The sequence below is a fragment of the Taurulus bubalis genome (assembly GCF_910589615.1).
Source record: "Taurulus bubalis genome assembly, chromosome: 1".
Lineage (NCBI taxonomy): Eukaryota > Metazoa > Chordata > Actinopteri > Perciformes > Cottidae > Taurulus > Taurulus bubalis.
Window position 1 is genome coordinate 40,557,161 of NC_136589.1, and position 13,214 is coordinate 40,570,374.

The 13,214-nt window shown below is 42.8% G+C and overlaps 1 protein-coding gene and 1 pseudogene across 2 annotated transcripts; both read right to left on the reverse strand.

Moving 5' to 3' along the window:
• Nucleotides 1-437: 437 nt before the first annotated feature.
• On the reverse strand, nt 438-3,589 carry LOC306754070 (sodium- and chloride-dependent betaine transporter-like; annotated as a pseudogene). Its single transcript has 6 exons — nt 3,454-3,589; nt 3,234-3,368; nt 2,991-3,128; nt 1,636-1,743; nt 1,453-1,553; nt 438-467 (listed from the first exon to the last, which is right to left on the reverse strand). The product of its transcript is annotated as a sodium- and chloride-dependent betaine transporter-like (transcript).
• Nucleotides 3,590-4,518: 929 nt separating this feature from the next.
• On the reverse strand, nt 4,519-13,214 carry LOC306754081 (sodium- and chloride-dependent GABA transporter 3-like; the record flags this gene model as incomplete). The annotated part of the gene is made up of 14 exons (XM_079237990.1): nt 4,519-4,656; nt 5,308-5,478; nt 6,024-6,124; nt 6,346-6,448; nt 6,542-6,679; nt 8,722-8,834; nt 9,406-9,530; nt 9,680-9,783; nt 10,879-11,013; nt 11,139-11,271; nt 11,814-11,904; nt 12,552-12,689; nt 12,838-12,972; nt 13,058-13,214. The coding sequence occupies 14 exons, from the start codon at nt 13,212-13,214 to the stop codon at nt 4,552-4,554; spliced, it is 1,749 nt and encodes a 582-aa protein (XP_079094116.1). The 3' UTR covers nt 4,519-4,551.

A 13,214-nucleotide genomic window follows, 5' to 3' on the forward strand; every position in this document is an offset into this window, starting at 1 on the left:
AGAAACTCCTCGCTCATTCAGCAGCGTATGCCCCGCCCACTACGTCCAAACTCAAGTTGTAAATTTTGGGATTGAGCGCAGTTTTTTGCTCTCAGAGCAGAAATTTGCTCTCAAAACATGTTTTTTTGTTTGCAGAATAAATACACAAATCTACCTTCATAGTAGAGCACATCACAACCACGCAGTACATATATTACACAATTAATGATAAGAACAAGCAATATGCACGAAACCTCATTATATCATAAATCAATGCAAACAGCATCCTGTTTTAACTGTAAGAGATGGGTACTGACCTGTCTGAAGGTTCCTGCTGTCAAACACAGCTGTCCAGCTGCCCACAGTGGCACCATGAGAACGGAGGAGAATGTCATGGTCCATCCCAGTGCATACGCCCAGTCAGGGTAAACGTACCAGTCATTAATCCTGAAGTGTTTTTAATCAACCAGGTACAGGATGAAGGAAATCTGTGAAGGTGCAAAGAGTTATGTTTTTTTAAGGGGATAAAACAGTGTTTAGCTCCAAAAAAAGTATGGCAATGAGTTAGGCAAGGAGGGTTGACTCAAATTATGTTGGCAATGTCCTTTAACTTTTGTAAAATCTTTTGTAAAATCACCAAAATGTTTGACTCACCAGTGTAGGAATGATGTATTTCCAGCACAGAAAACCGATGGTCTCTGTCCTGTCATGTCCTCAATGATGTTAAATAAACCACCAGCACCTGATACAAAGTCACAGATCAGTTTCAAAGTGATAAAATATTTGTTGTTTTAGCATTGTTTAGACTGTGATAAGGAGGAAGGATAAAGAAGAGGTATTACAACCAGTCTGACCAAAGTTATCTTATCACACAAACCACTTCAGTTAACAGCATTTTCATTCATGTTGACTTCAAAGTAAGGACAGTTAAAACATTTTTTTTAATACATAACCTCATAACTGAAGCATCGCTATATAAAAAGAGTCAGATCATATCATTAAAAAAGGGATATGAAGTAACTTTACATACCAAAAATCCAGGCCAGAGCCAGCCATTTGGAAAAAGCCATGAAAAAGTGACAAGCCCTGTTACTGCCATAATAATCAATCCGCTGGAATATGTAAATCCCTCCCTGCAGTAGGATGAAACAATATGAGGAATAGTTAAAAAAATGAAAAAGTTTTGACAATAGATGTTTCAAAGCCCCCTCATGGAAATATTTGATTCACCTCGGTGACCAACAGCAGATGTATGAAGAAGAAGGTCATCAGCAGACGAAAAGGACGAGCATCTCATGTCTTCCTGGTTGACGAAACAGCTTTGGAAACAAGTCGCTTATTGTGGTAATGAAACACTCCACTAAAACAAACTGGGGATAAAACTTTGAGCAAATAAGTCATTTTTGTTCCTGCAATTACTTGGTTACTTAATCAATAGGAAATACAACAAAAGCATCTTTCATGTGAGTCAACAGACAGCCGAATGAGCATCAAGAAGAAACAGACGGTCCAGAACTGTGGAAAAGGCATCATAGCTGTTGCCTGAGGGTAAGCTATGAAGGCCAAACCTGGACCTGTGACCAAGACATCACAAGAAAGACAATGTTATTTGTCTCTTGATTAATATCAAACTTCACTATCATATCAAGTCTTTACCTCACTCGACCACGGTGTCGACATTAACACCCTGTTTCTGAGCCATGAAGCCAAGTACAGAGAAGACGACATATCCAGCAACAAAACTGGTCCCACTGTTGAGTAGACAGAGCCAAAATCAGTCCCTCCTGTAGCAAGTACTGTGTCACGACTGCGAGCTACAGTAGCTAGTAAGCTCATGTTAATCTTTTGGAAGACACAGGGGCCTGTTAAGCCTTCTCTGCTGGCCTAAACAGAATCACAAAGTTTACATTTTAATTTTATTTTTTAATAACGCATTTTTTATATATGTAATTAAAAGTTATAGCTATTTTATAGTTTAATTTGTTTTTCACAAATGCACTACGCGTATTACAATTATTTTTCCCTATTAGCTTATTTTCTCATTGCACAGTTTATGTTGCTCTGCTCCTCAGCCTTCAGCCTGCTGCATGGCGCGGCCGCTGTTTAATGATCTGGTTAACAGCGCTCATCCAAACACATTTCACTTCTGTTTCTCTATGGACTCGAGAGCTGATTAAACTATATGAGAAGGCCTTCTAGCATCTGTTTTCCCTCATGGGCCCGTGTGACCATTAACGTGCGCTGTGATTGGTCAGTGTGTCACTACACATTCAGTGGGAGTACATGGCCACCTGTTGCTGGAACTGAAGCGCACTGATAAACTGTACAACCGCGCCGCTGAACTTTTTTTTAAGGAGAGCAGATGGACTTTGTCTTTAATGAACAGCATCTGGTAAGTTTCCTGCTTTTTGTGTTTTTCCATCGGTTTCCATCTGCTGTGCGAGGTTGGAGGCGTCCGACCGAGAGGCGCTGCGTAACTGTACGTTGCTCGGCGGTGGTGTTATATATATATATATATATATATATATATATATATATATATATATATATATATATATATGTATATATACATATATATATATATATGTATATATATATATATATATATATATATATATAGTGAAACAGTGAAATATATATGAAATATATATATATATATGTATATATATATATATATATATATATATATATATATATATATATATATATATATATATATATATATATATATATATATATATTTGTGTGTGTGTGTGTTGTGGAGGGGAAATGTTTTATAATAATGCGTAATATTATGTAGTGTTTTTAGATTGTTTTATGCGTAAAAGTAGGAATAATCATTTAACATCATCAGCCCGATGAGAGATTAGAAGGGAACATCGAGCGTGGAACTGTTTGCAGTGGCCTTGCTCTGCTCCAGTAGCAGGGCCGGGGAGGCTAGACCAAGAAGACGTTATTGTCGTCTATTGTATTGTCTTGACAGCTTTCAAGCTTTAGAAATTAAGTCTCACCTGTATTCCAGGTGTTCTCACAGGTGGCCCAGGGCAGTTGGGCTCTAAACGAGAACACCAGGTAGAAGAGAGCCCAGGCTTGTACTATAATTAAGCTGAAGTCGTAAAGTTTTATCACCAATTGTCCATATCCAATTCCTAAAATACAAAAAGAAAATATATATATATATATATATAAAATCTACAGTTTACAGTTTGAGTATCATTCAGCTCCATCTTTTATCTCATTACAAACAAACTCACCTTGTGCCAGAGGACACAACATCCTCCAACAGGTGACGAATCCTTCCTGGGTGTACTGACCGACTGAGGTCTCCAGTAGGAACAGAGGTATCCCACACAACACAGCAAACAGACAATATGGCACCAGAAAGGCCCCTAGGTATATACATGGAGTTATATGCATGTACGCCCATAGAAATTCAATGTAATCAGCTCTAAATTCAGAATTTGTAGGACTCACCTCCACCATTTTTGTAGCAGAGGTAAGGAAACCTCCACACGTTGCCCAGGCCGACCACACTTCCTGCAACAACCAGCATATATTCTGTTTTATTGGCCCACTGTCCTCTGTCTGCAACCCTCTTCTGGTTTTCCATTTTTCTTCTTTGTCCATTCATCTCGAGATCAGGATCTTCATCCGTTGTGTGTTTCAGTTGTAATTCACAAGTACTGCAAACTGATCTTTTCTCCTTTTACTGTGTCCTTACCTAACTTCACCAAATTCCCCTGTTTTCTGTTAACAGGTGACCTATAAGTGTGAGTGTTACTCCTCCTCTTTAGTCTATCAATATATAATTGGGCAAGCCAAAAATGAATCTGTCAGACTTTGATTGCTAAACATAAGATATGTGTTTAAATTAGCTAATTTGAATCGCACAAAAAAACGTCAAAGTACTGAGTGAGTCCTACAATGCTGAAATAAGGAACTCAGAGGCCATAAAATGCATCTTTGGAGTGTTTATTCTGTCCGCAGAGAGGATTTGATCATCATACACAAGGCAATCTGATGGACTGAAGACAAAAATTGTGTGCTGCTTATAAACAGTACAAAGGTAGTAGGATTAGTCATCACTAAGACATTGGTAGAACAGTGTCTACCTGACCATTCTTGGGTTAGATGCACTTTTGGATTTTTTACATATCTCACACTGTGCCTAACTATTATTATAAATGTACACACAAATGAGTCGGAACAACTATTTCCAAATTTATATGTGGATGTCTATTTGCAGAGTGATATGGGAAGGTATTGAAAGTATAACGTGACTACAAATAAATTAAGAGATAATTTTCACATTTTCAGGAGAGGAAATAAGTGATCAACGACTTAAGAAACATGAAATATAAGAATCGAAACAAGAGAAGGTACTCAATGATACTCGACTTTAACTGAGGTATCTGACAGTTTAGGGATGCTAAGAGGTTATAATGACACTATTTCTGACAAACACCAATAAAATGCCTTGAACCCACGTTTTTCTTTTTTTTTTTTAACTGTAATGATATATTAACCGAATAATAGACTGCAGTGTTTAGTTAATTTGAGATGCAGGTGAAACTAAGTTGTCGCTGCAGATGTCTTGAGTTCAACGGTCGTTCCCTCGTCTCCTACGTCTCTCTGCCAGTCTGGATCTTCAGCAGGACGACTAAGGACAGACAAACGCTGGAACACAGGAACAAACAAAAGCAGTATTTTTACTCACTACTTTTAATAATCATGACAATCAGACATTTTGTCCCCCAGAGCTAAAAGTGTATGCAGCCATCCCTCGCAGACCACACCAAAAGACCTGGATGAGATGCCATGACGACCGTAAAAGTCGGGTTACATGCCGCTGCTACCTTTGGTCAGTGTCCCCGTTTGCTCCCCGCTGTAGCCAGCTGGCGCTCATGCTAGTTCCCCCGCTACCTTCCGCTAACGCTCCGCTAGCTCCCCGACGGCCACCGAAGGTAGCGGGACCAGCCCCGGCTCGACACCCGACTTGGGCAGAGGGGACGCGGGCAGTAGCAGCAGCAGCGGGGAGCTAGCAGCAGGAGCTAGGAGCAGCGCTAGCTAGCACTGCTCCTAGCTTGCTACAGCGGGACACTGACAAGAGGTAGGAGTGGCTTGTAACCCGACTTTTACGGTAATAACTACACACAGCGCTAAGTACGACTGCATGGGCTTAAAAGTAGAATGGTTGTGTTGAGTGATCTTGCAGAGCACCCGTTAATGGGTGGCAGGAGGTTACACTAAATCATTAATCGGATAAAAAAACATGAAGCTCTTTTTGAGGCATCCAGAGTTGGAGAAATATCTTCTTTGAACTCTGACCTGTCTGAAGGTTCCTGGTGTCAAACACATCTGTCCAGCTGCCCACAGTGGCACCATGAGCACAGAGGACAGCGTCATGGCCAATCCCAGTGCATACGCCCAGTCAGGGTAAACGTACCAGTCATTAACCTGGATGTGTTTGTAATCAACCAGGTACAGGATTAAGGAAATCTGTGTTTTTTTTTGGGATAAAAAAAAAGAGAAAAGAAGCAGTGCCAATGCATGAGAGGTTTTAGATCCTACAGAATGGTGTGCATGTCAGTGTGAGCTCAGACCTTTAGCCACACAGCATTGCAAAGTCAACCGGTCTTTCCACTTCGGTTCATACTGAAATATAAGAGTATTGGATGGATTACCATGACGTTTTGTACAGACATTTATGGTCCCCAGAGGATGAAACCCCTTCTTTGTGATCTCCTGACTTTTCCTCTTGTGCCGATGGCATATCTTCATGAGTATTAAATGAATCGCATCATGTCAATTTTTTAGATTTGTCCAAATACCTGCAAAACTAATGACATTGTTATCGTTATCCTTATCTGAAATTTGTCTTTTAGTGCCAACTGACACACGAAACACACGAATCACACTCGCTCGTCTCCTGCACAGTTCTAACAGACCAGCTATCATGGCTGTAGACTCCTTGTCTTCAAGCAATTACCAAGCAGTTACTCAAAGCAATACAAAAGTTTTACGTTCACACCTTTCTGACTCACCAGTGAAATCAGAGGAATGATGTATTTCCAGCACAGTTTGAAGAAAACAGATGGTCTCTGTCCTGTCATGTCTTCAATGATGTTAATTAAATGATCAGCACCTGGTACACAAACTGTACGTTATACCAGTTCAAAAGTCATACAACGTTTGAAAAACATTTCATTTTAAGAATCGCTAAAAAACATTTGGTTGCGTTCAGGTAATGCAACCAGTTCGACCATAGCAATCTAATGAAATCATAGAAAACACATACATAAGCAGCATTTTTTCATATAGTTCATCTATTATAAAAAAAGGGATACAATATATATTTTTGTGTACCAAAAATCCAGGCAAGAGCCAGACACTCAGATGAAGCCATGAAATAGTGACAAGCCCTGGTCATGCCATAATAATCAATCAGCTGGAATATGTAAATTCCTCCCTGCAGCATGAGGAGACAATATGAGCAATAGTTTAAAAAATATTTTGTGACAATAGATGTTTCAAAGTACCCTCATGAAAATATTTTTCCCACCTCGGTGACCAACAGCAGATGTATGAGGAAGAAGGATGAGCAGACGAAAAGGACGAGTATCTCATGTCTTCCTGGTTGACGAAACAGCTTTGGAAACAAGTCGCTTATTGTGGTGATGAAACACTCCACTGTAACAAACTGGGGATAAAACATTGAGAAAATAAGTATGTTTTGTTCCTGCAATAACTTCCATCCATCCATCCATCCATTATCAGCCGCTAATCCGGGGTCGGGTCGCGGTGGCAGCAGGTTCAGCAGGCCAACCCAGGCTTCCCTCTCATCCGCAACACTTTCCAGCTCATTCTGGGGGATCCCGAGGCGTTCCAAGGCCAGCCGGGAGATATAATCCCTCCAGCGTGTCCTCGGTCTTCCCCGGGGTCTCCTACCAGTTGGACGTGCCTGGAAAACCTCTAATGGGAGGCGTCCAGGAGGCATCCTGACTAGATGCCCGAACCACCTCAGCTGACTCCTTTCGACACGAAGGAGCAGCGACTCGACTCCAAGCTCCCTCCTGATGTCCGAGCTCCTTACCCTATCTCTAAGGGTGAGCCCGGCCACCCGGCAGAGGAAGCTCATTTCGGCCGCTTGTATTCGAGATCTCGTTCTTTCGGTCACGACCCAGAGTTTGTGACCATAGGTGAGGGTTGGAACGTAGACCGACCAGTAAATGGAGAGCTTCGCCTTCCGGCTCAGCTCCCTCTTCACCAGGACGGACCGGTACAGCGCCTGTTTTATTGCTGCAGCCGCACCGATCCGCCTGTCGATCTCCCGCTCCACCTTACCTTCACTCGTGAACAAGACCCCGAGATACTTGAACTCCTTCGCTTGGGGTAGGCAGTTTGTCCCCACCTGGAGGGAGCAATCCACCGGTTTCCGGCAGAGCACCATGGCCTCAGATTTGGAGGCGCTAACTCTCATCCCTGCCGCTTCACACTCAGCTGCAAAACGCCCCAGTGAATGCTGGAGGTCACGGTCCGAGGAGGCAAACAGGACCACATCATCCGCGAACAGCAGAGGCGATCCCGAGACTCCCGAACCGGATCCTCTCCGCCCCCTGGCTGCGCCTAGATATCCTGTCCATGAAGGTCACGAACAGGACCGGTGATAAAGGGCAGCCCTGGCGGAGGCCAACACCCACCGGGAACGTGTCAGACTTATTACCGAGGATACGAACACAGCTCCTACTGCAGGCGTACAGAGACCGGATGGCCCGTTGACAGCTCTGCTCCTCTCTTCACCCGAGCGTCCAAGACATACGGCCGCAGATCAGATGATACGACTACAAAGTCGATCATTGATCTCCGGCCTAAGGTGTTCTGGTACCAGGTACACATATGAGCCACCTTATGCTCGAACATGGTGTTCGTTATGGACAAACTGTGGTTAGCACAGAAGTCCAACAACAAAACACCATTCGGGTTCAGATCGGGCAAGCCGTTCCTCCCAATCACGCCCCGCCAGGTTTCTCTGTCATTGCCCACGTGAGCGTTCAAGTCCCCCAGGAGAACTATGGAGTCGGCAGGCGGCGCCCTTTCCAGAACCCCTCCCACCGACTCCAAGAAGGCCGGATACTCCGAACTGCTGTTCGGTGCATAAGCACAAACAACAGTCAGAGCCTTACTCCCTGCAACCCGTAGGCGCAGGGAGGCGACCCTCTCGTTCTCCGGGGAAAACTCCAACATAGCGGCGCTCAGCCGGGGGCTCGTGAGTATCCCCACTCCCGCCCGGCGCCTCTCACCCTGGGCAACTCCAGAAAAGGACAAAGTCCAACCCCTCTCCAGGAGCTTGGTTCCAGAGCCCATGCTGTGCGTGGAGGCGAGCCCAACTAAATCTAGCTGGTACCGCTCCACCTCCTGCACCAGCTCCAGCTCTTTCCCCGCTAGCGAGGTGACGTTCCACGTCCCTAGAGCTAGTCTATGCTGCCGGCGATCGGCTCGCCCAGGTCTCCTGCCTGGCCCGCCGCCCGGTCTGCAGAGCACTCGACCCCGATAATTCTCCCCGCGGGTGGTGGGTCCACGGGGTGACTGCTGCTCCATGTTGTTTCTTCGAGCTGAGCCCGACCGGGCCCCATGGGCGAAAGCCCGGCCACCAGACGCTCGCCGACAAGCTCCCCTCCTGGGTCTGGCTCCGGGAGGGTGAAACTTAATTAATCAATAGGTAATACAACAAAAGCATCTCACTTGTGTGTCAACAGACAGCAGAATGAGCATCAGGAAGAAACAGACAGTCCAGAACTGTGGAAAAGGCATCATAGCTGTTGCCTGAGGGTAAGCTATGAAGGCCAAACCTGGACCTGTGAATTAAACAAAAAAACAACTTCTATTTGTATCTGGACTTTATACGAAACGGTAACACTTTATAATAACTACATGCTATTTAGCATTCATAAAGCATGAGGAAACACTTAATTCATCATTGAAAAAGCATTGTTCCAACATGAATACTCATTAGTAAGTCATTAGTATGCAATTCATAAACACAGTTATAAATGTTTTACCTGAATAATTCCTGAAATGCATTATCAAAACACATTCATAAAGCACATGTTAAGCATTAGTACATCATCTATTAGTCCTTAATAATTGGTTTGTAATATATTACTTAATTTACCAAAGGGAAATCCAACATTTATAAAGTATGAAAACACAATCATGAAACACATAATAGTCAAGCTTATTAATCAAGAATAAAACATTTATAACATGTGTTTATGAATTGCATACAAATGAGTTACTAATGTTGGAACAATGCTTTATAAATGATGAATTAAGTGTTTACTCATGCTTTACTAATGCTAAATAGCGTGTCGTTATTATAAAGTGTTACCTATGAAACTTCATCTTCATGTCATATCAAGTCTTTACCTGACTCGACCACGGTGTCGACAGTAACACCCTGTTTCTGAGCCATGAAGCCAAGTACAGAGAAGACGACAAATCCAGCAACAAAACTGGTCCCACTGTTGAGTAGACAGAGCCAAAAGCAGTCCCTAGAGGCCACAGAAAGACAGTCTGGTCAAAGAGACGAGAGTGGCAGTGCAATGTTGCACATTTAAAATGGTAATGTGAAAAAAGAAAAAGATCCCACACACTTTCAAAGGAAAGTATTCTAAAATATGTGATTGTGACTTATACTTACTTATAACAGTTGTTGTTGTACTTATTATAGCTGCCCAGCACATTCAGAGTTCCTGCAGTCAGACTGTAGGAGAAGCATATTTGAGATCCTGCCTCGATCCAGACCTGTTATATCAGAAAGAAGTATATTATATCCATGTGGGCGTTATTACTTACAATGGTCCCTCATGTTCCTTCCCTTCCTTGTGTTCACATTTATTCGGTGCGTTCCCCTTGCAAGTCTTTGACTCTGTTTCAAGTGTTCTAGACTTGTTTCCTAGTGTCCCGTATTTTCCTAGGGTTTATGCTGTGCTTCAAATAACCCGTAACTCATATTTCCCTAAATCACCTTCACCCTTAAATTGATAGCAACAGCTCTCTTCGGGCAAAACCTATACGATATAACGTTAGTTACATATTGTAACTGTGGATTCTATGAGTATGTTGGGGGGCGGGCTACACCTATGCAAGCTGAAGAAATGCTGTTTTAGATTGAGTAACTATGATCCGACAGCCGTTATATAGTGCATGTATCTTTGCTTTGTTCTATCTGGACCTCACCTTTGACTTCTACTCAACAGTTGTGCTTGTCACTCTCTGTTATGTGTGGCAGACCAGGGGGAAAGGAGGAGCAGACAGCGTGCAGGGGGCGGATCCCCAAGCTCAGGTTGGGGGAGGTGATCGAGGGAGTGTACTTCCCAGTGCATATGCTGCAGCCAATCAGCACATGGCATTGGACACACCTGCAGCCCATCAGGTAATAAGAGGGAGCATATATTCTCAGGGCTGGGAAGCAGCAGGAGGAAGAGAAACAGACTGGACAGGAGGATCCCCTGGCACTCTGGAGAGGAGCCGCAACGGACGTGAGTTAAACCCCTGTACTCACCTCTCTCCTCTGATCTGCCCACACAGGACAAAGGAAGCGTCTTGTGAGGCCGAAGACCAAAGACCCCGACCGGGAGGAATCTTTTGTTGAGTTTAACCCCATGCCCCTATTTATTAAAAGACACTTTCTGTTAAAGTACTACTGTCTGAGTCTCCCATTTTATTGTTGAATCTTGCCTCCCCGGGTTGCCACATATGCTAATAACATTTGGAGAAATAAATGAAAAATACAAAAATTGGCTGTTATTGGGACACTTACTAACCAGTTGCTGAACTCTTTCTCCTGCCTCTAGGATGACTGTCCATACACCATACATGCAAACAAGGACAAGATACCTCAAGGTTAGCCAGGCGGTTCAAGTTTGGATACAGGTAGTAGTAGATCCCATCCCAAGCACCAGGTAGAGTTAAACCCCTGATGAGCAGTATCAGAAGCATCACATAGGGGAACGTGGCTGTGAAGTACACTGCCTTAAAAAAAATACAAATTACACAAATTATTTGTAATGCCTAAAAGTAATGAAAGTACATTGTAGAACACTTGCATAAAATGCATGATGATGGTACAACGTTTTAATTAAAATATTTCCTCTGACCTTTCCAGAAGATTTGACACCTTTCCAGATACAGAAGTAGCAGAACACCCAGCAGGCCAGAAGACACAAAGCCAGCTCCCATTTCACACTGCCCAGCTCCTCAATGCCTCCAGACAAGCTGAGCACCCGCCGTCTGAGGAGAGGGGACATTTAAGAGATACATTTAAAATAACATTACAGTACATGAGCAAGTAGCTACCAGGTAGAAAGTAAGTTATGTCCGGCAGTATCAGCAATATATGTTTTTATCATCTCATGATGGGCAAGTGCTGATTTTAGCAAAGGCATCATTGAACTCGACGGACATAATAAGGGAAGATTTTTAAAATCCAGTTGAATAAATAATTGATAATAATGTAATAATTGATAATAATGAATTTAAATGATTAATTATTTATCAGCAGTGATTTGTAATGATTTGAAGACAAAGACCTGCAGATAGAGGCGTCAGATCACAAAACTCTTACGTGTCATGACGAACTGACAACATATTATGAGACAATATGCAACCTTTTGTCAGTAGTACTTCAAGTTTAAAATTGATGGTCAGCCCCTTTTTATATGATACTGTATATCCAAGTTTGTTATAATATTGAATGTTTAGACTGAATCATTATTATGCAAAATGCATTAAAGTCATGGAACAAAATACAAATAAAGGGAATTTAGACTCACTCCCAGAACTCAGCTGCAGCAGAGGTGGTGTTTTTCAGCTTGGTCAGATTTGATGAGGAAGAATCAAAAATGTCAGGACCCACACAGTTCGCTGGTTTAGAGAGAAAAACAAATCATAATGGTAAGGTACTCTTATACCAGTGGCGGGTCGTCAGGGCCTGCTAAGCCTTCTCTGCTGGCCTAAAGAGAATCACAAAGTTATAGCTATTTTATAATTTAATTGTTTTTCACAAATACACTACATGCATTATAATTATTTTCTCCTGTCTTGTCTGTTCCTCCTGCCTGGTCTGTCTGCTTCTGTCTGCTCGCGGGCGCAGCTTGACAGCTGCTTAAGCGCTCTGCTTAACACTCTTGTCCAATCAGATTTCACCTCTGTTTCTCTCTATGGTAGAAAAGCCGGTTAAACTACATGGTGCGGCCGGCTAGGGGGTTCTGTACGTGTGATTATTCACAGAGACAGCACCAGCACCCTGAAATTACACTACGGTGCAGTAGGTGGCGGTATGCACCTAGTCAAGTTTGACAGCTGATCCACTGAACGCGCAGGTAGAAAATCCACGGCCCGCCACTGTCTTATACAAATAAGTGACTTTCTATATTGTTATTCATCTCAAAATAATATCTCCCTCTTAAACTTGCAAAGATAGTAAGAACAGGGAAACATGTGCTCCAAGAAGTTACAACCCTCTATTGTATTGTCTTGACAGCTTTCAAGCTTTAGAAATGAAGTCTCACCTGTATTCCAGGTGTTCTCACAGGTGGCCCAGGGCAGTTGGGCTCTAAACGAGAACACCAGGTAGAAGAGAGCCCAAGCTTCTAATATGATTAAGCTGAAGCCGTAAAGTTTTATCACCAATTGTCCATATCCAATTCCTAAAATACAAAAAAAATAAAATATATATATCTCTTTTCTGACGGTTACTCCGAGTTAGTTGAGTCTGGGACAAAAATATGTATTTTCTGCAGTTACAGTTCGAGTATCATTCAGCTCCATCTTTTATCTCATTACAAACAAACTCACCTTGTGCCAGAGGACACAACATCCTCCAACAGGTGACGAATCCTTCCTGGGTGTACTGACCGACTGAGGTCTCCAGTAGGAACAGAGGTATCCCACACAACACAGCAAACAGACAATATGGCACCAGAAAGGCCCCTAGGTATATAAATGGAGTTATATGCATGTACGTCCATAGAAATTCAGAGTAATCAGCTCTAAATTCAGAATCTGTAGGACTCACCTCCACCATTTTTGTAGCAGAGGTAAGGAAACCTCCACACGTTGCCCAGGCCGACCATACTTCCTGCAACAACCAGCAAATATTCTGTTTTACTGGCCCACTGTCCTCTCTCTGCAACCCTCTTCTGGTTCTCCGTTTTTCTTCTTTGTCTGTTCAT